The sequence below is a fragment of the Lithobates pipiens genome, unplaced genomic scaffold (assembly GCF_037356315.1).
Source record: "Lithobates pipiens isolate NorthernLeopardFrog02 unplaced genomic scaffold, aLitPip1_a1.2 Scaffold_8, whole genome shotgun sequence".
Lineage (NCBI taxonomy): Eukaryota > Metazoa > Chordata > Amphibia > Anura > Ranidae > Lithobates > Lithobates pipiens.
Window position 1 is genome coordinate 294,806,705 of NW_027507903.1, and position 20,968 is coordinate 294,827,672.

Here is a 20,968-nt window from a genome sequence, read left to right on the forward strand (position 1 = left end):
ATAACTCCCTAGGAGAAGCGCTCTCCCAGGGGACTACCTTGCGGGCACGCTCCCGAGTCCAGCATTGGATTTGATTGACAGCAGCGGGAGCCAATGGCTGCGCTATCAATATATCCAATCAAGAGCCGGGGCCTTGTGGAGAGAGGGAGAGCGCGTCAGCCCCAACAGAATACCGGGGCTCAAGTAAGTAAAACGGGGGGGCTGGGGGGCGGTCACTGCCAGGTGTTTTGTTCACCTTAATGCATAGGATGCATTAAGGTGAAAAAACACAAAGGCTTACAACCCCTTTAATGGATTAACTTGACATATTTTGTATGTTTAATTATAAAAATAAAAAAATATTTGATTTAAAAAAAATTAAAGATTTTTATAACAGCTTAGCTGTAAAATTCTTTTCTTGGCGTGCATCAACAGACACAGAGCCACAGTAGTTACTATGTTGGTTATTAGGTCACCTTTAGGTGATGAACACTGGCACAGCCTAATACAGGAAGATCACTCCCTATATAACCCCTCCTATTACTGGAAGTACCTCAGTTTTTGTAGCAAAGCAATATACGTGTATCAAAAGAGGGGAGGGACCTCTGTGTCCTGCGATTTACTCCAAGAAAAGGCTTTTACAGGTAAGCCGTTATAAAAATCCTATTTCCTTTATCGTACATTGCGGGACACAATGCCACAGTTACTATGTGGGATGTCCCAGAGCAATGCTAACTGAGGGGAGGGAGACACAACAAAAGGTAAATGTATAGACTGAAGACCAAGTTGCGGCCTTGCGGATTTGAGCCATGGAGGCTTGGTGATGCACTGCCCATGACGCACTAACAGCCCTAGTGGAGTGCGCTTTGATTTGAAAAGGTGGAATCTTCCTCTTCAAATCATAAGCTTGAACAATTAATAGCCAAATCCACTTAGAAATAGTAGATTTCGATGGTGCCTGTCCTCTTTTAGGACCTTCAGGCAACACAAACAAAACATTTTTCGAATCTAAGCAGTCACCTTCAAGTAAGTTTTGACTGCTCTCACAACATCAAGAGAATGTATCGGCTTTTCTTTTCCGTAGAACAGGGTTCTGGAAAAAACTAAGTTAGAGCAATATCCTGGTTTAGATGAAAAACTGACACTACCTTCGGTAGAAAGTTAGGATGAGGATGCAATACTACTCTATCCTTGTGAATAATTAAATATGGCTCTTTACAAGAAAGAGCAGCCGACTCCGATACCATTCTTGCAGGAGATATAGCTACCAGAAAAACTAGCTTTCTTGTCAAAAGGAAGGGAATATGTCATATCAGCTCAAAAGGCTGTTTCTGTAATGCCGAGAGAACTAAATTCAAGTCCCAAGGGTTCAGGTGTGATCTAACTAGTGGATTAATCCGCATTACCCCTGTATAAAGCTACGGACCAAAGAATGTGAAGCAAGTGGTCACTGAAACAATACCGATAAGGCCGAGACCTGGCCTATGATAGTACTCAAGGCCAGCTTCATCTCTAACCCCATTTGTAGAAAGGCAGGCATTCTTCCTATGACATACTTTCTGGGATGCCAAACCCTGGATTCAAACCAGGAAACACATGCCTTCCAGACTTTATAATATATGATTCTAGAGGCTGGCACTAATCAAGGTAGATATCACTGAACCTAACAGCCACGCTTCTTCAGAATGTGGATCTCAATAGCCAAACCATTAAATTTAGCGTTTATAAGGTAGGATGGAATACCGGACCCTGCGAGTGTAGGTCCGAATGTGGTGGTATGGTCCATGGGTCCCCTACCGCCATCTTTATGATCGCTGCATACCAAGATCTTCTGGGCCACAAGAATCATCGACTTCCCTTCCTGTTTGTTCCTGTGAAGAAGTCGTGGATGCAGCAGAATAGGAGGGAATACATAAAACAGTGAAAACTGATTTTCACAGGACCACCAAAGCATCCGCTCCGTATGCTAGCTAGCTTTGTTCTTGACACAAAGTTGTTGATCTTGTTGTCAGGTCAGGTGGATGAGAAGCTTCTGTAACCTCCGCCAACACCACATCCAGATTTTCTTAAATGTTTTCCATACCTAGCTTTTCTACAGGAGGTAGTTCCATTTCGACCCAGGTAGAGAAGGAGAAGGTGGGGATGGAGAAGAACCCTGACACTTTTGGGCTCTAGACAGTTATAATTGAATTAAGGCTGATAGTTTACTGAGTAACTTGGATGCAAAGACTGATGTTAAAATAGGGTCCTGCACTGATGCCACATCAATCCTTTAGCAAAGTCCTTGTGGCAAAAGGGTGAAATGAAATGCCTTTGTGCCTTATAAGGGCTCTGGGTGGAGATAGTGGTAGCAGTGCAACCTGTGGTGTGATGTAAAAACTAGTCATCCACCTGAGACTAAGCTCGGAATGGCAGAAATTTTACCGCTAAGTTAGAAAGTTTAAACACTCGCTAAATGAATAAAGTCAAATGCAATTCCCAGTTTCCTGATCGTTTTCATTGTAAAAATGAATACTATTCAGGAGACACTGATAAGTATATTGCAAGTAATGGAGATGTTAAGTTTTAAACTTGCTATAAAACTACAGTAAAGATCCAATAATCAGAATAACCTGTCTCACCTTTCCATGTTGCATTTCCCTGTATGGGCCTAGGCTTAGTCTGTCACAGTGTGTACAACCCCAGAAGGGTCTCCAGGGTTTTGGAACCATAGAAATTGACCACAATCCTGGACCTGTGGCTCACTATATGTGTTGCACTAAGTGCCAAAATGAGCACCCGAGCATGATCCAGTGCTCAAAGCAACATCACAGGCCTCACTGCAGCGTGGCATCCAGTTCGCAAGGTTTTACTGAGGTTGCATCAATCCAGATGCACTGCTTCTATTGTTTTTATAGAAGGCAATAAAGAGTTTTTAAGAACTAGTTAAGCATAGTTATTTCTCTACAAGGGAGAGGAGGTCCATCACCTACAGAACATTAGCCTAAAACTGAGGTCTTACAGAGTGTAGTAGTGTTGAAGAGGTAAACCCAAAGAGGGTGTGTCCAAAAGCTTTCTCCGTGTCCAATCACATGAAGGTTGCAGCCTATAACCCAGGGTCTACCAAACACATGAAGTCTGTCTTGTACGAGTAAAATATGCCTTTCTCCCTCTTCGTAGCGCACATATGCGCCCCTGGCATGTTCATTCCTATGGGTGGGCCACATTCCACCTGTGAAATATGGATCACCAGAATAAATAGGTCTGCAATCGATGTGCAATCCATGTGCACCAAGAAGAGTCAGCAGCAGCATTTTGGAAGGAAGTGTTTACAGTGCCTGTCAGGGCCACACATTGAAGATCACTGGAATGGCAGGGAGAGGAGCATACAACATGGCAGGCTTCATTAATGGTGGTTACTAAAAGGCAAGTTCAGTCAAATTGAAGTTATCCTTTAAAGCTCAATTGAAGATCAATTTATTGTACAGACCTCTAAGAAAGTGGTCACCATGGAAACAAAAAAAATGATGAAAGTTATTTTAAAAACAACAACATTATCTGACTTTTTTCAGCTTAAAATGAAAGAACCCTCACTGCTGCTATCATGACTATCAATTCAATATGCTGCAAAAATAAATTCGATGTCTCTCTTGCATGTCTGTATAACTGTAATGCTTTGTGCTATCATTTCTTTCTCTCCAAATCTTTAACCATAACAACACATAATGTAACTGACATAATAATCCTCTGTTCTGTACCCATTTGTGCATTTTTTTTTATTTAAAAACTTTTCCACATCTGTTACTTTGGCCTGTACAAAAAAAAAAAAAGCACCAAACCCAGAAACAGTAAGCATTTTCTAAACTACCTATAGGGATGGTTGAATCTCGTAAAGCTCTTCAAAAGCTGTAGCAAGTAGCCAAAGACTTTAGCTGGTGGGACCTTCACACCGAATAAACCTTTGCTGTGGCCGACAGCAGCCATCACTGTTCACCTGTAGCAGCAAACCTGCAGGTAGGGACAGGTGTCCAAGCCTGGAGTCTGGTGTATGCAGCTAAATGTCCATGTGAAGGAGCCCTTAATATGCAGTCCAATGGGCACCAGAGTTGTGCCCTATGTACTCAGTAACAGACCCGGACAGACACGCTCCCTCATTTCTCTGCAATACAAGTCTTTGTGAGAACACTTGGGCTGATGGTTGTAGCAGTCATTCATGTACATATGTGAGTAGGAAGCAACATTCCACTGAAAGAGAAGGGTATTTTAAGGCGTCTTCAAGTACAAACAGTCACAAATCATAATATGCGGGGCTACAGAACTAAGAAGAGATAAAACTCTCTAAAACGTCGGTTGGGCTTGAGGAACTTGATAGCATTGACCCTCTGTACTACATTTGTTCAGGAACATTTTATTTTAACTGCAATACTTCCATACTGGAACCTTTTTCCTGAGCCACAGGATAAATATAACGATCTATGCTCCGGTAGAGCTCTAAATCTGGTGGAAAATGTGTATCTTGGGTGCTAGATGAAACAAAAGTGTACTTTTCTATGAATATAGTTATTAAACTCACTAAAAAGCTTTACTTTTTACATGGAAGTGAAATGCCACTATGGTCTGTATTTATACGTGTAATAATGCAACAAAGCTGATAGATTTTTATGTTTTTGTCATCTTTGGTCATCTTTGCAGTGATATAGAAAACAAAAAATTCTGGGGATCCATTTTTGCCTAGACAGATATTTGATATTCCCAGAATATGACATACTTGCAAATGTGCACATAATAACTACAGTTCATTCAGTGAAAGAGTTTGGCTTTATTGCACAGTCCTCAAAGAATGTGGTCACCATGGAAACACAAAATGATGAAAATTATTGTAAAACAACAATATCTGACTTTTTCAGCTTAAAAAGGAAAGATACCCTCACTGCTGCTATCACAGCTTTAAATTCAATAAGCTACAAAAAGAATACCTATTTCTAGGTTTTAAATATTTTTTTGCTATTGCAATGGTATTTGAGCAACATCATTTTTTACTTGCACAAAATAACTTTCACAGCCTTACAGGGAACGCAAACCAAAACCATGCAACCTACAGTGCCATGCATATATTACCAAAAGAGATACAGTGATCAGATGCCCATCTAGCGCCAATCAGACTGCCTGTCATTTAGCAGAGAATACGCTATGCATTTGTGACACCTGTGGCTGCAATTCTGAACAGTCAGTTGTGACAGTTTTGACAGTAGCTGGAAAAATACGTGTTTACTGAAGTGACCCCCTTGCTCCTTTTACCCACCTCTCTTCAATATCTGTCCTGCCTGTCTGCATTCATTTACGGCTCTGTACTGTTGCTTCTCTCCAAATTTTTAACAATAGCAACTAACACATGGATGGAAGACAGGTGTCACAAACCTTCTCTTATAGAAGTATGGTGTTAATAAAAAAAAAAATAAAAAAATGCATTATCACATCTATACAAAAGCATCAGTGTGATGCTGCATCTCTCCCAGGTTGGCTCTAAGCCAGAGAACTGAGAGATCACATGACTGCTGATCATTCGGCTATTGATCTGCTTAGAGTGGAGAGTGGTGACTGTCTGTCAAGGCTCCCCACTCTGCTCCTGCTGTGTTCACTTGAGTACCAAGCTGGAGAGGGTGCAGCTGGCCCTGAGCTCTCAGCTTTGTACTGAGAAGAGGAGCCAGCTGTCAATCAGGCAGTGGATTCCAACAATATACAGTAGTTGGGATCCTTCCGGAGGATGGAGCAGCTCTGCCATGTCAGCTGAGAGCAGGCAATAGCCCTCTCTCAGCTGACTCTGGGTCAAAAGGAGAGCAAAAGTAAGTGTACTTCTTTGACCCCCGGAAAAGAAGCACGGCCAAAAAAAGAATTGGCCATGCTTCTTTTTTTTAATGGTGACACCAACATGGTGGGAGTAATGTGTAGCTCCTTCACACAGCTGTAAGGTCTGATTCTTTAATCGATTCAAAAATAGCTCACGTAGCATTATCTGCTTATGGTCTTAATCACAGCTTACTTTAAACATTTCAAAGTGCACGATTATAACTCTACATCCCAGCCTTCTAGGAGGGGCTATCCACATACAAAATAAAATAAACATTAAAATCTTTCTTCCAGTCCAACTTGAAAATTATGTTGTACAGGTCCCCAATTGCTAGCTTGTTAAAGTTAGAGGCAGCATTGAATTTTCAGGTGGAGTATAGATGAACAAAATATACTATAGGACGGTTGTACTGATGGCAAAAGGGGCAGCAATGGGGAGCAAGTACAGAAAATACCTGTGATACATGAACAATGTTATTTTATGTATGAAGCCACTGGTCCGGTATGACAACTAAGAATTTCATAGAAAGGAGTCAGCAATGGCAGTCTATGTATTTTTCTGGTCGCAGTTTTTCTTTTTTTTAAGAAAATCACAACAGAGTAGTTAGTGTGTAAAGAGTCCTTTACCGAAACTAATTTGTAAAAAGGTCTAAAGTCCAGATGGGTAGTGTATTAAACAGATGTTTTGCTGGTGACTTCTGTGTAAACGTAAATTAATTTTTATAACTTGTTAGTGAAGCAGGCTAGTCCAGGTGGCCAAGTGCCAAGCAAACCCCAATCAAAAGATTAGTATGTATTTAAGATCCCAGGTTGGATAGCTGGCGACTCAGTACAGATGGCTAGAGGCCGAGGTACACCACAACACTTTCCTGTCCTGCTTGCCAACTCAGTCCCCTCTCTAGTGTATTTGCTGATTAGTGTAGCAATCCCTGCTCACGCTTAAGCCTGATTTCAAAAGAGAAAACTAGAAGACCCTTGCATATAATGCAACCGTTTTTGTAGGTGCCCTGCAAAAATCTTTCCATGTATGGCCATGGACAATAGCATCAGATGGCTATGGGAAACTGGAATATAAAGGGTGGTTCTTTTTTCCCCCTGATATTCTGTTCATCTATGTGTAAATGCCAGACATGAATCAGGATAGCCTGGCGCTCCACAGGACTACATTAATTAAAGCAAACAGCTAGAGATTCTCAATTTTACATAACAGTGTATGTGCATGGCAGGTAAGAAAAGCTTGTACAAAGGTCAAATGTACAGGCAGAACAGCAAAGGGTCGATTCACCCAAGATATTTCACTTTATGGTAGATACTAGAGAGTTAAACCCCTGTCAGTTTCTTACACTTGCTTGCAGGGACACTAGTGGTGAGATTCTGGGTCTGCACACCTGCTGTAACCTTTATTGGAGGGGGGTCTCACTCATTGTGCTGTATTTTTTTATTAAGACAAATAATATTAATACAACGCTCAGCCAAATTATTAAAAAAAAAACAGCATAGTGAAGAAAAAAAAAAAACAGCATAGTGAAGAAAAAAAAAAAAGTATATATATATATATATATATATATATATATATATATATATATATATATATATATATATATATACACACACACACACACACACACACACTATAATATATATATATATATATATATATATATATATATATATATATATATATATATATATATATATATATATATATATATATATATATATATATATATATATATATATACACACACACACACACACATTTTCATATATATATGTATGTTTCTGTGATGTAAAAAAATGAGACAAAGATAAATCATTTCAGAACATTTTCCACATTTAAGGTGACCTATAAACTGTACAACTCAATTGAAAAACAAACAAATCTTTTAGGGGATGAGAAGTAAAAATAAAAAAATAAAATAATGTGGTTGCATAAGTGTGCACACCCTCATAACTGGGGATGTAGCTGTGTTCAGAATTAAGCAATCACATTCAAACTCATGTTAAATAGGAGACCATACACCTGCCATCATTTAAAGTATCGCTAATTAATCCAAAATAAAGTTAAGCTGTTCTAGTCAGTCTTTCCTGACATTTTCTTAAGTCGCATCCTACAGCAAAAGCCATGGTCCACAAAGAGCTTCCAAAGCATCAGTGGGATCTCATTGTTAAAAGGTATCAGTCAGGAGAAGGGTACAAAAGAAGCTCTATGAGCAGGGCCCTCCTGTACCTTTTGTATTGTACTATAATTGTGTTTTCTCCCCCGTCCCCCCCATACACTGTAAATCGTTGCGCAAACTGTTAGCGCAATATAAATCGTGTGTAATAATAATAATTTCCAAGGCATTAGATATACCATGGAACACAGTGAAGACAGCCATCATCAAGTGAAGAAAACAAGGCACAACAGAGACATTACCAAGAACTGGACCCCCTCCAAAATTGTTGAAAAGACCAGAAGAGAACTGGGCAGGGAGGCTGCCAAGAGGCCTACTGCAACATTAACCACTTCAATACCAGACACCCCTTCCTGCCGAGGACAAATTTTTAGCTTTAAGCGTTGTCCCACTTTGAATGACAATTGCGCAGTCATGCAACACTGTGCCCAAACCAAATTTTTATCATTTTCTTCCCACAAATAGGAGCTTTCTTTTGGTGCTATTTGATCACTACTAGGTTTTTATTTTTGCTAAACAAACTAAAAAAGACCAACATTTAAAAAAAAAAAAAAAAAAACGGATGGGCACTGATAGGCGGCACTTATGAGCACTAATAGGTGGGCAGGACTGACGACACTGATACAGATGGCACTGGATAGGCAGCACTGATGAGGATCTGACAGGCATTACTGAGTGGCATCTGAAGGGCACTGACAGGCATTACTGATGAGGCACTGATTGGCACTGACAGGCGTTCTTTATGGGGCACAGGCTGGCAGCTGATGGGCAGTGATTGGCACCTCTGATGGGGGCTTCACTGATAATCAATGGTCCGTTTATCAGTGCAGACCCCCCCCCCTTTGACAGAGAGAGCCGTCAATTGGCTCTCCCTGTCAGTGCGAACTGAGAAAAGCCATTTACTGGCACTTCCTGGTTCATGCAATGATCAGTTGTGATTGGTCACAGCTGATCACATGATAAGAAGCCTCTGTCAGAGGCTCCATACCACGATCGGAGATGCGGTGTGTCACAGACACACCGCACCTCCGATCGCCACGCGCCAGCTTGTTATACTGATCATGTCATATGACGTCCAGTCAGGACAGAACCACTTTGCCGACGTCATAAGGCTATATGGTGGGCGGAAAGTGGTTAAAGGAGCTGCAGAAATATCTGGAAAGTACTGGCTGTGTGGTACATATTCTTCATATGTTTGGGGTAGAGTGGCAAGACAGAAGCATTTTCTTACCAAGCAAAACCTCCAAGCCCATCTAAATTTTGCAAAAACACGTCGGAAATCTCCCCAAAGCAATGTGGGAAAATGTGTCATGGTCTGATGAAACCAAGGCTGAACTTTTTGGCCATAATTCCAAAAGATATATTTGGCATATAATCAACACTGCACATCACCAAAAGAATACTATACTCACAGTGAAACATAGTGGTGGTGGCATCATGCTTTGAGGCTGTTTTTCTTCAGCTGGAACAGGGGCTCTAGTCAAGGTAAAGGGAAATATGAACAGTTCCAAATACCAGTCAATATCGGCAGAAAACCTTCAGGCTTCTGCTAGAAAGCTGAACATGAAGAGGAACTTCATCTTTCAGCATGACAAAGATCCAAAGCATACATCCAAATCAACAAAGGAATGGCTTCACCAGAAGAAGATGATTTAAGTTTTGGAATGGCCCAGCCAGAGCCCACACCAGAATTCAATTGAAATCTGTGGGGTGATTTGAGAAGGGGTGTGCACAGGAGATGCCCTCACAATGTGACCGCTTTGGAGTGTTTTTGCAAAGAAGAGTGGGTAAATATTCCCACGTCTAGATGTGCCATGCTGATAGACTCATACCCAAAATGACTGAGTGCTGTAATAAAATCCAAAGATGCTTCCACATTCCAGTATTAGCTTAAGGGTGTGCACAGTTATGCAACCATATTATTTTTGTTATTTTTTTTTTGTTTTACTTGCCTTCACCTAAAAGATTTCAGTTTGTTGCTCAACTGAGTTGTACAGTTTATAGGTCACATTTAAGGTGGAAAGATTTCTGAAATTATTTATCTTTGTCGCATTTTTTCACAGAACATCACAGAAACCTGACATTTTTAAACAGGGGTGTGTAGACTTTTTATATTCAACATATTATATGTACACACACACACACACACAGTATCTTACAAAAGTGAGTACACCCCTCACATTTCTGTAAATATTTTATTATATCTTTTCATGTGACAACACTGAAGAAATTACACTTTGCTACAATGTAAAGTAGTGAGTGTACAGCTTACATAACAGTGTAAATTTGCTGTCCCCTCAACATGTCCTAATTGGGCCTAAAGTATCAATATTTTGTGTGGCCATTATTTTCTAGCACTGCCTTAATCCTCTGGGGTTTGTAGTTCACCAGAGCTTCACAGGTTGCCACTGGAGTCCTCTTCCACTCCTCCATGACAATATCACGGAGCTGGTGGATGTTAGAGACCTTGCGCTCCTCCATCTTCCATTTGAAAATGCCCCACAAATGCTCAATAGGGTTTAGGTCTGGAAACATGCTTGGCCAGTCCCCCAGCTTCTTTAGTAAGGCAGTGGTTGTCTTGGAGGTGTGTTTGGGGCCCTTATGTTGGAATATTACCCTGCAGCCCAGTCTCCGAAAGGAGGGGATCGTGCTCTGCTTCAGAATGTCACAGTACATGTTGGCATTCATAGTTCCCTCAATGAACAGTAGTTTCCCAGTGCTGGCAGCACTCATGCAGCCCCAGACCATGACACTCCCACCACCATGCTCGATTATAGGCAAGACACACTTGTCTTTGTACTCCTCACCTGGTTGCCGCCACCAGGACTGCCATCAGGGGGGTACTAGCCCCTGAGCAGGTGATTGCTGCCAGCACTAGCTCCCCTTCCTTCCCTTCTGAGACGGAGCCGGCTGGCTGCTGCTGGGTTAGTTTAGTTGATTGGCCGGGACAAGGTCAGAGGGTGTGGTCAGCTCGTCAGCGCGGTGACCCAACCCTATCAGGTGCATGCATTGCAGATAGATACCAGAGAGCAGCATGGAGGGTAAGTCACAAAAGTTGTGTGTGTGCTGCTGTGCCCCATGTGCTAACAAGCTGGCATGATTGAGTTGAATAGTGGAAAATTGATGAGGATGACTCTGGGTGGAAATGAGTTACACTGTTTAGAGCCTCTTCATTATGTAACTCATCCCCGCCCCCAGAGTCATCCTCATCCATTTTAACAATGCAACTCAATCATCTTCATCCCCACCCAGCACCATCCATCCATCTATCTATCTATCCCTCTCCACCATGCATCCCCACCCCCAACCATCACCATCCCTCTCCACAATCCATCCCCACCCCCCATCCATCCATCCATCCCTCTCCGTCATGCATACCCAGTGCCATCCATCCCTCTCCACCATGCATCTCCATCCCCACCCATCCCTCTCCACAAAGCATCCCCATCCACGTCTAGCACCATTCATCCCTCTCCACCATGCATCTCCATCCCCCACCCAGCACCATCCATCCACCCCTCTCCACAAAGCATCCCCATCCACGTCTAGCACCATCCATCTATCCCTTTCCACCATGCATCCCCATCCTCAGCCAGCACCATCTATCCATCCATCCCTCTCCACAGTGCATCCCCAGCCACGTCCAGCACCATCCATCTATCCCTTTCCACCATGCATCCCCATCCTCAGCCAGCACCATCTATCCATCCATCCCTCTCCACAGTGCATCCCCAGCCACGTCCAGCACCATCCATCCATCCCTCTCCACCATGCATCCCCACCCAGCACCATCCATCCCTCACCACATCGCATCCCCATCCAGCACCATCCATAAATCCCTCTTCACAATGCATCCCCATCCACGCCCAGCACCATCCATCCATCCCTCTCCACAATGCATCCTCATCCATGCCCAGCACCATCCATCCATCGCTCTCCACAATACACCCCCATCCACACTCAGCACCATCCATCGCTCTCCACAATACATCCCCATTCACACCCAGCACCATCCAACCCCCTCCACAATGCATCCCCATCTACATCCAGCATTAAAATAGTGTTAAAATAAAAGTGGGTGCACCAAAGGACTCAGGGGATGGCCAGTGGGTGGATTCGATGGGACAGCCAGTAGAACAGCCCTAATAAATGTTGGTAGTCATGCCTCGGGGGGGGGCCCAGCCTAAAGCTGTGTAAGGGGCCCCAAAATTTCTGATGGCTGCCAAACACGCTTAACACCATCTGAAGCAAAAAAGTCTATCTTGGTCTCATCAAACCACAGGACCTGGTTCCAGTAATCCATGTCCTTAGTCTCCTTGTATTCAGAAAACTGTTTGCAGGCTCTTGTGCATCATCTTTAGAATTCCTTCGGGGACAACAGCCATGCAGACTAATTGGATAATTTGTTGCAGTGTGCGGCGTATGGTCTGAGCACTAACAGGCTGACACCCCCCCCCCCCCCCTTCAACCTCTGCAGAAATTCTGCCAACACTCATCTGTCTTCCAAAGACAACCTCTGGATATGACACTGAGCATGTGCACTCAACCTCTTTGGTCGACCATGGCAAAGCTTGAGTGAAACCTGTCCTGGTAAACCACTGTATGGTCTTGGCCATCGTGCAGCAGCTCAGGAGAGGGAGAGGGAGAGAGAGGGAGAGAGAGGGGGAGAGAGGGGAGAGAGGGGAGAGGGAGGGGGAGAGAGGGGGAGAGAGGGGGAGAGAGGGAGAGGGAGAGAGAGAGGGAGAGAGGGGGAGAGAGGGGAGAGGAGAGAGGGAGAGAGGGGAGAGAGAGGGAGAGAGGGGGAGAGAGGGGGAGAGAGGGGAGAGAGGGGAGAGAGGGGGAGAGAGGGGGAGAGGGGGAGAGAGGGGGAGAGAGGGGGAGAGAGGGGGAGAGAGGGGGAGAGAGGGAGAGAGGGAGAGAACACCAAATTTAACACAACTGCTCCCCATTCACCCTGAGATCTAGTAACACTAATGAGTCACATGACACCGGAGGAGGAATGGCTAATTGGGCCCAGCTTGGACATTTTCATTTAGGAGAATACTAACTTTTGTTGCCAGTGGTTTAGACCTCAATGCTGGTGTGTTGAGTTATTTTGAGGGGACAGCAAATTTACACGGTTATACAAGTTGTACATTTACTACTTTACATTGTAGCAGTGTCATTTCTTCAGTGTTGTCATATGAAATTTAGAATAAAATATTTACACAAATGTGAGGAGTGTACTCACTTTTGTGAGATACTGTATATAAACAATAATATATACAGTGCTTATTAGCGGGAGTTCCACCCAAAATGGGAACTTCTGCTTTTTGGAATCCCCCCCCGGTGTCACATTTGGCACCTTTCAGGGGGAGAGGGAGCAGATACCTGTCTAATCCAGGTATTTGCCTCCACTTCCGGGCACAGATAGGTGCAGTATATCTGCAGATATCTACGCCATGTCTGGCGCATCCTCCGTCCCCCCCGCTGTCCTCTGGCAGACACACAGGTCCCAGAAGACAGCAGGACAAGTGAGATCTTGCAGCTCGACTCGCGCATGCGCAATAGAGGACCAGGGTGTGAAGCCACATGGCTTCACTTCTGGATTCCCTTAAAAAGATGGCGGCGCCTCCACCCGAGGGACAGATCGGCTTCGGTGCCGACATAGCAGGCGTCCCTGGACGGGTAAGTGTCCATATTTTAAAAGTCAGCAGCTGCAGTATTTGTAGCTGCTGACTTTAAAAAAAACAAAACAAAATGGCGAAACTCTGCTTTATTATGTATCAATACTATATACAAAAATACCCTTTGTTTATACATAAAACCACCAACAAGTGCTCCTGTTTCTTTATAGCAGGTTAAACAGCACAGTGCTTGTGCTGTCTAGTCTGCCCCACTGGAAGCTGTATAATAACTGGCTGATCCTGCCTGGTTCTGCGCTCTCCCCTGTAAAACTGACCACAGTTTATAAAGGCTGCTGAGCCCTGACACCGTAGTCAGTTTATGTGCCTCCATCACCCGCAGCTCTCCTGTCCTCTCGCCCAACCCTCTCCCTGCCTGTCAGCTCAGGAGCCTGAGTGAGCTGTCTCTGTCCCTCCCCCCTGCCGCTGCCAGACCCTCTTTTAAGCTGCCATCCTGCACTTTGTAATTGCTTGTTAAAAATTAAGCCTTTGAAATACCCTTTTGTGATGTATCTTCAGGTCGGTCATGTGACTCCTGGCCACCCTCCTACTCCGATTCAGGGCTACAGTGGGATGGACCAAGCAGCAAGCACAGCAGTCACGTGACCTCCAGGCTAATGTCAGAAGGAGATCTTGGCCCCTCCCGCTGTAGCCCTGGATCAGAGTATTAGAGCAGCCAGAAGTCACGTGACCGGCCTGAAGATACATGACAAAAAGGTATTTAGAGGCATTGATTTTAACAAACAATTACACAGTGCAGGATGGCAGCTTAAAAAAGGGGGGCTGGCAGTGAATCATAGTGTAAGGTTACAAACCCTTTAAGCCTTCATTCGCTATGTGCAACCTCTACCCAAAAACCACTTACCAGATATATAGAGCCACTGTTCTTTTGGGGTCAAAACATGCTTAGAATCACAGAAGGGTTCCCCCACTCCTTCACCTCACTTATTCAACAGCACCACCTCAATAACAATGCTCGCTAACGTCTGCACCACTTATCTCTCCTAAAGGATTCCACCACTATTGTTCTTCTTTAATTATCAACCAGACCAGTCCGTCAAACACAATAACCCTTGCTTTATTCTCATATGGATACTTGCATAGTGAGGTTGCACATGCTCACTGAAGGTTTAAAGTGTAAAGTGCAACAGTGGATGCATAGCCCCTTGGACACTAAGGCACTTTTTCTTGCATAAAGCACTTTATTTGGGACTTTATATTGTTTTGATGTTACATGTATAATTGTGTTTTATTTTGTATAAAACAAAGGGTATTTTTGTAAATAATATTGAGCACATAATTAGCACAGAATATATAATTGTTTATATATATAAATATGTACCGTATGTTTCATATATATATATATATATATATATATATATATATATATATATATATATATATATATATATATATATATATATACACACACACACATATACATACACACACATACACACATATATATACACATACATATACACATACATACACACACACTTATTTTCGTCACTTTGCTGGAATTTTTTAGAGTTTGTCTGAGCGCTGTATTTATACAACGTATTTCTAAGCCCTTGTACACATGGTCGGACATTCCGACAACAAAATCCCTCGGATTTTGCCCGAAAGTGGTGTTGCATACACACGGTCGGACAAAGTTGTCGGAAAATCCAATCGTTCCCAACGTGAGGACGTTCATGCCATGCAACGGGACTACGTTGCAGCTAGTAGCCAATAGCTTTGGTGTCGTAATTTGATCTGAGCATGCGTGGCACTTTGTCCGATCAGAAATCTCTACAAACGATCGGAACAAAGTGTGATCGGATCATGTTGACGGAAAATTTTATAACCCAGCTCTAAAACTTTGTCCGTCGGATATTCCGACGGAAACAGTCCGATGGAGCTCACACACAGTCGGATTAACCGACAACACGGTCCGATCTGACCTTTTCCGTCGGAATGTCCGACCGTGTGTACAAGGGCTTAGATAACATCTTGATCCAGTACAGCAGCTATATTAAAATTAGCACAGGTTTAGGAGCGCATACTTTTGTATGTCAAAATATGGAGAAAACAGCAGAAGGTGCTAGAACATGCAAAGTTGAGCATGAGCACCCAGAACTCCCGTTGGACAGAACAGGTTATGAAATTATGGCAGGGAAATGTCACTATTGGAGCTTTCGCTATATATACATATCTATGGGATTGCTGGCATAGGGATGCACACAACACCTGCGCATCTCTGCAATGGTAACACACGACCCTTTATGGGGCACACAGCTACAGTGTGGTGAAAATAATTATTTGATCCCCTGCAGATTTAGTAAATTTGGCCACTTACAAAGAAATGAAGGGTCTATAATTCTTATCATAGATGTATTTTGAATGATAGAGACATAATATCAACCAAAAATCCATAAAAAAACAAAACCACATGATACAAATGTTATAAATTTGAATTGCAGTTCAGTGAGTAAAACAAGTATTTGATCCCCTACCAACCAAATATAAATCTGGCTCCCACAGACTGGCTACAGTATGTGCTCATGTAGTACACAGATTAGCCCTTCCAATTTAAGAAGGTGCTCCTAACGACAACTTGTTATCCTGTCCACAGAATCTCTTTCTTCCATTCAAACCTCACCATCATGGGCAAGACCAAAGAGCTGTCAAAAGACATTAGGGACAAGGTAGACCTGCACAAAGCTGGAATGGGCTACAAGACAATCAGCAAGATGCTTGGTGAGGAGACAACTCTTTGAGTGATTATCCACAAATGGAAGAAATACAAAATAACCATTAATTGCCCTTGGTCTAGCACTCCATGCAAGATTTCACCTTATGGGTTAAGAATGATCATGAGAAAAGTGAGGGATCAGCCCAGAAATACACGGGAGGAGCTTGTATATGTGCTCAAAGCAGTTGAACCACCAGTCACTAAATAAACCATTGTTAACACAATACGTCGCCATGGATTGAAATCCTGTAGCACCTGCAAGGTCCCCCTCCCCAAGAAGGCACATGTACAGGCCCGTCTAAAGTTGAACACCTAAATGATTCAGAGGATTGGGAGGGTTGGCCGTGTCTGGAGTAAGAAAAATGCTGACTATGAGCCTAAGAACACCATCTCTACCATTAAGCACTTAGGTGGAAACATTATGTTTTGGGGCTCTTTCTCTGCTAAAGGTACAGGCCGACTTTGCCGCATTGGGCCATGTATTGTAAAATCTTGGATGAGAAACTTCTTCCCTTAGCCAGAACACTGAAGATGGGTCATGCATGGGTCTTCCAGCATGACAATGACCCAAAACATACTGCCAAGGCAACAAAGGAGTGGCCCAAGAAGAAGCACATTAATATCATGAAGTGTCCTAGCAAGTCTCCAGACACTAATCCTATAGAAAATGTATGGAGGGAGCCGAAACTTCGAGTTGCCAAGTGACATCTAAGAAACCTTAAGGATTTAGAGAAGATCTGTAGAGAAGAGGGGCCCAAAAACCCTCCTGAGATGTGTGCAAACCTGGTAACCAACTACAAGTGCTTGCAAACAAGGGTTTCTAAGTACTAAGTCATGTTTTGCTAGTGGATAAAATATTTATTTTACTCACTGAACTGAAATTCCATTGATAACATTTGTAATGTGTTTTTAATGGATGTTAGGTTGATATTCTGTCTATCATTTAAAATACCCCTATGATAAAAATTAAACACTTAAGGACCGCCTCACGCCGATGTACGTCGGCAGAATGGCACGGCTGGGCACAAGCACGTACCTGTACGTTGCTTTTTAAGTGCCCAGCCGCGGGTCGGGAGTGCGGCGCTGGTGGCGTGCTCCCGACCCAGTCCTGTGCTCTGTGACCATGGCCGCGGGACCAGCGGACCCGGTCGCCACTGGTGTCCCGCGATCGGGTCACAGAACTGAAGAACGAGGAGAGGTCGTGCTTCCCTGTGTGGCTGTCACTGATCATCTCTTCCCTTTTATAGGGAAGGACGATCAGTGACATCACATGCCAGGCCACGCCCCCCAACAATAAAAAAAAAAACACATAACGTCATACATAACACCTACACTGCCCCCTAGTGGTTAACTCCTTCACTGCCAGTGTCATTTACACAGGAATCAGTGCATTTAAATAGCACTGATTGCTGTATAAATGACAATGGTTCCAAAAATGTGTCAAAAATCTCTGATATGTCCGCCATAATGTCGCAGTCACAATAAAAAATCGCTGATTGCCGCCATTACTAGTAAAAAAAAAAAAATATTAACAAAAATGCTATAAAACTATCCCCTATTTTGTAAACGCTATAACTTTTGCGCAAACCAATCAATAATCGCTAATTGCGTTTGTTTTTTTACCAAAAATATGTAGAAGAATACGTATCAGCCTAAACTGTGGAAAAAAAAATGTTTTTTGGGGGATATTTATTATAGTAAAAAGTAAACAATATTGCATTTTTTTCAAAATTGTCGCTCTATTTTTGTTTATAGTGCAAAAAATAAAAACCGCAGAAGTGATCAAATACCACCAAAAGAAAGCTCTATTTGTGGGGGAAAAAGGACGCCAATTTTGTTTGGGAACCACGTCGCACAACCACGCAATTGTCAGTTAAAGCGACTCAGTGCCGAATCGCAAAAAGGGCCTTGGCCCTTTGGCTGCAAATTGGTCCAGGGCTTAAGTGGTTAAAGACCCTTAATTTCTCTGTAAGTGGGCATACTGAAATCTGCATAATTTTTTCCCCACTGTAATTGCCCCATGTGAATATGGCCCAAGAAGTCCCTGCATTTAATTTTGCTTTAACCTGGTGACCTTCACAATTTTGAGCATTCTGGACAATTTCTTGGAGCCAGCACGGTCACCTGTAGCATGAGTGTGTTGGCATACAGGCTTTGTCACAGCCATTAGGGAGTGCCAACAAGGCTTGAGCTGGAGGAGAAAGTAGTGTGGGGGCACCCTGTAGTATACACTCCCAGCCATTATCAGAGAGATGGAGAACAAAGCCAGTGAAGTCACATGACTGCTAGAGAAATGATCAAAAAAAAAATGTTTTTTTTTACACTCGACTGCAGCGGTGGTTAGATGCCAGTCCGCATGCTTTACACAACATCATTTTTCATTTGAGCCAAAAAAGTACTTTAAATATTACTTTTGTTTGGGTTAGCCTTTTAACTGAGGCTCAAACACCATTTGATTTCACTGTGAACGGTCATTCCTTTGATTAAACAAGTCTTACTTGTGATGACTCTGGGGCAGTCTCGGTTAAATCTGGTTGGTTCTCTTGATCATTGTCCAGAATTTCTGAGCCAAGCTGCGTCTCTGTAGGAAAAAATTTAAAACAGAATATAATTTCCTGACACTGTACAAACAAATCATCTATACAAATAAAAGCAAATGCAGTTCTTAGGGACGCCATAACTCTTAGTCACAAATAAAATTAAAGTCAATACTAAGCTAAACATAGCATCACCAGTAAAACACTGTATATCCCATATTTCAGTTTCTAATATTGTTCAAATTAATTCTCTTGGGTTAAAACTTAATTATGTGGTACCTACATGTAGAATATCGCAAAATGTGACCTTTTCCTTTTTTTCATTGAAGAGGCGCTTTGAAAACTTAAAGTGATTATAAAGGCAGAAGGTTTTCTATCTTAATACATTCTATGCACTAAGATAAAAAGTCTTGTGTGCAGCAGCCTCCCTCAGCCCCCCCTAATATTTACCTGAGATGCCTCTAGATCCAGAGATGTTGCAGGAGTGTCTCGGCTTCCCGGGACTCCCTTCCTCATTGGCTGACACAGAAGCGAAAATGCCAATGGCTCCTGCTGTTGTCAAAGTCAGTTAGCCAATGAGGCAAGAAGGGGGTGGGCCAGGCTCGTTATTACTAAGGCTGCTTTCCCACTGGGGTGTCGACGGTAAAGTGAGCTGCTATTTTTAGCGGTGATTTACCATTGTTTTTGCAGAGGGTTTCGGCCGCTAGCGGGGCACTTGCTAGTGGCCGAAAAAGGGGAGAGGAGACAGATCGTGTGTTCATACAAAGTATGAACACCAATCTCTCTCTTTCCTTAGTCAGTCCCAATCACCCTGCAGTTAGAACACACAGGGAACAGTTGACCCCTTGATCACCCCCTAGTGTTAACCCCTTCCCTGCCAGTGACATTTATACAGTAATCAGTGCATTTTCGTAGCACCGATCGCTGTATAATTGTCAATGGTCCCAAAATGTGTCAAAAGTGTCCAATTTGCCCGCCGCAATATTGCAGTCCCGAAAAAAAAAAAAAAAAAAAAAAAAAAAAAAAAAAAAAAAAAAATCGCACATCGCTACCATTAATAGTACAAAAATAATAATAAAAATGCCTATTTTGTATACACTATAACTTTTGCGAAAAAGCAAAACCAATATGCGCTTATTGCGTTTTTTTTTTACCAAAAATCTGTAGAAGAAGGATATCGGCCTAAACTGACTTTTTTTTAGAGCCGGTTCACACAGCGGGCGATGCGAGGAGACACGACTCGCCTCGCCTCGCTCTCGCAAGTCGCCCCCATTCTGTACAATGGAACCGTTCTGAGAGGAGCGACTCGAGTCGCTCCGACTCAGAAAAAAGGTTCCTGTACTACTTTTGGGCGACCTCGGGGCGACTTGCATTGACTTCTATACAGAAGTCATCCGCAAGTTGCCGCTGAGGTCGCGGCAGGTCGCGGCGAGGCAAGTCGGAGTCGCCTCGCCTCGCCTGCAGTGTGAACCGGCCCTTAAAGTAGGATATTTATTATAGCAAAAAGTAAACGATAGTGTTTTTTTCAAAATTGACGCTCAACAAAAAAAAAACCACAGAGGTGATCAAATACCACCAAAAGAAAGTTCTATTTGTGGGCAAAAAAAGGACAAAAATTTTGTTTGGGTACAACGTCACACAACCGCGCAATTGCCACTTAAAGTGACGCAGTGTCGTATCACAAAAAATTACTTGGTGAGCAGACAAATCTTCCGGGGCTGAACTGGGCAACTGCACACCTGCAGTATGCTGCGCCCGAAGGCAGAATCCTCCTGACCCTTAAGATCGATTTGATAAAATCTGGCAAATGTATGAACTGAAAACCATGGTCGCGGCCTTACAGATCTGAGCCACAAAGGCCTGATTATGCACCGCCCAGGAGGTACCAATTGCCCTGGGTGAGTGTGCCTTAATATGAAAAGGAGGAATCTTCCTCTTTAAACCATAAGCCTGAATAATGACTTGACGAAGCCACTTGGAAATAGTGGATCTAGACGCTGCCTGTCCTCTTTGGACCATCCGGCCGAATAAACAAATTATCTGTCTTAC

The 20,968-nt window shown here is 43.0% G+C and overlaps 1 protein-coding gene across 10 annotated transcripts in view; it reads right to left on the reverse strand.

Annotated features, from left to right (window-relative positions):
• Positions 1-20,968, reverse strand: part of UIMC1 (ubiquitin interaction motif containing 1) — a 230,674-nt gene that overhangs the window by 76,022 nt on the left and 133,684 nt on the right. For all 10 annotated transcript variants that reach the window (XR_013270846.1, XR_013270844.1, XR_013270849.1 and 7 more), the window contains exon 8: positions 18,881-18,963. Coding sequence is in view for 4 of the 10 variants with exons in the window: in XM_077472483.1 (XP_077328609.1) it covers positions 18,881-18,963 (83 nt within the window). In the remaining 6 variants the exon portion in view is untranslated. The remainder of the gene's footprint in view (positions 1-18,880; positions 18,964-20,968) is intronic.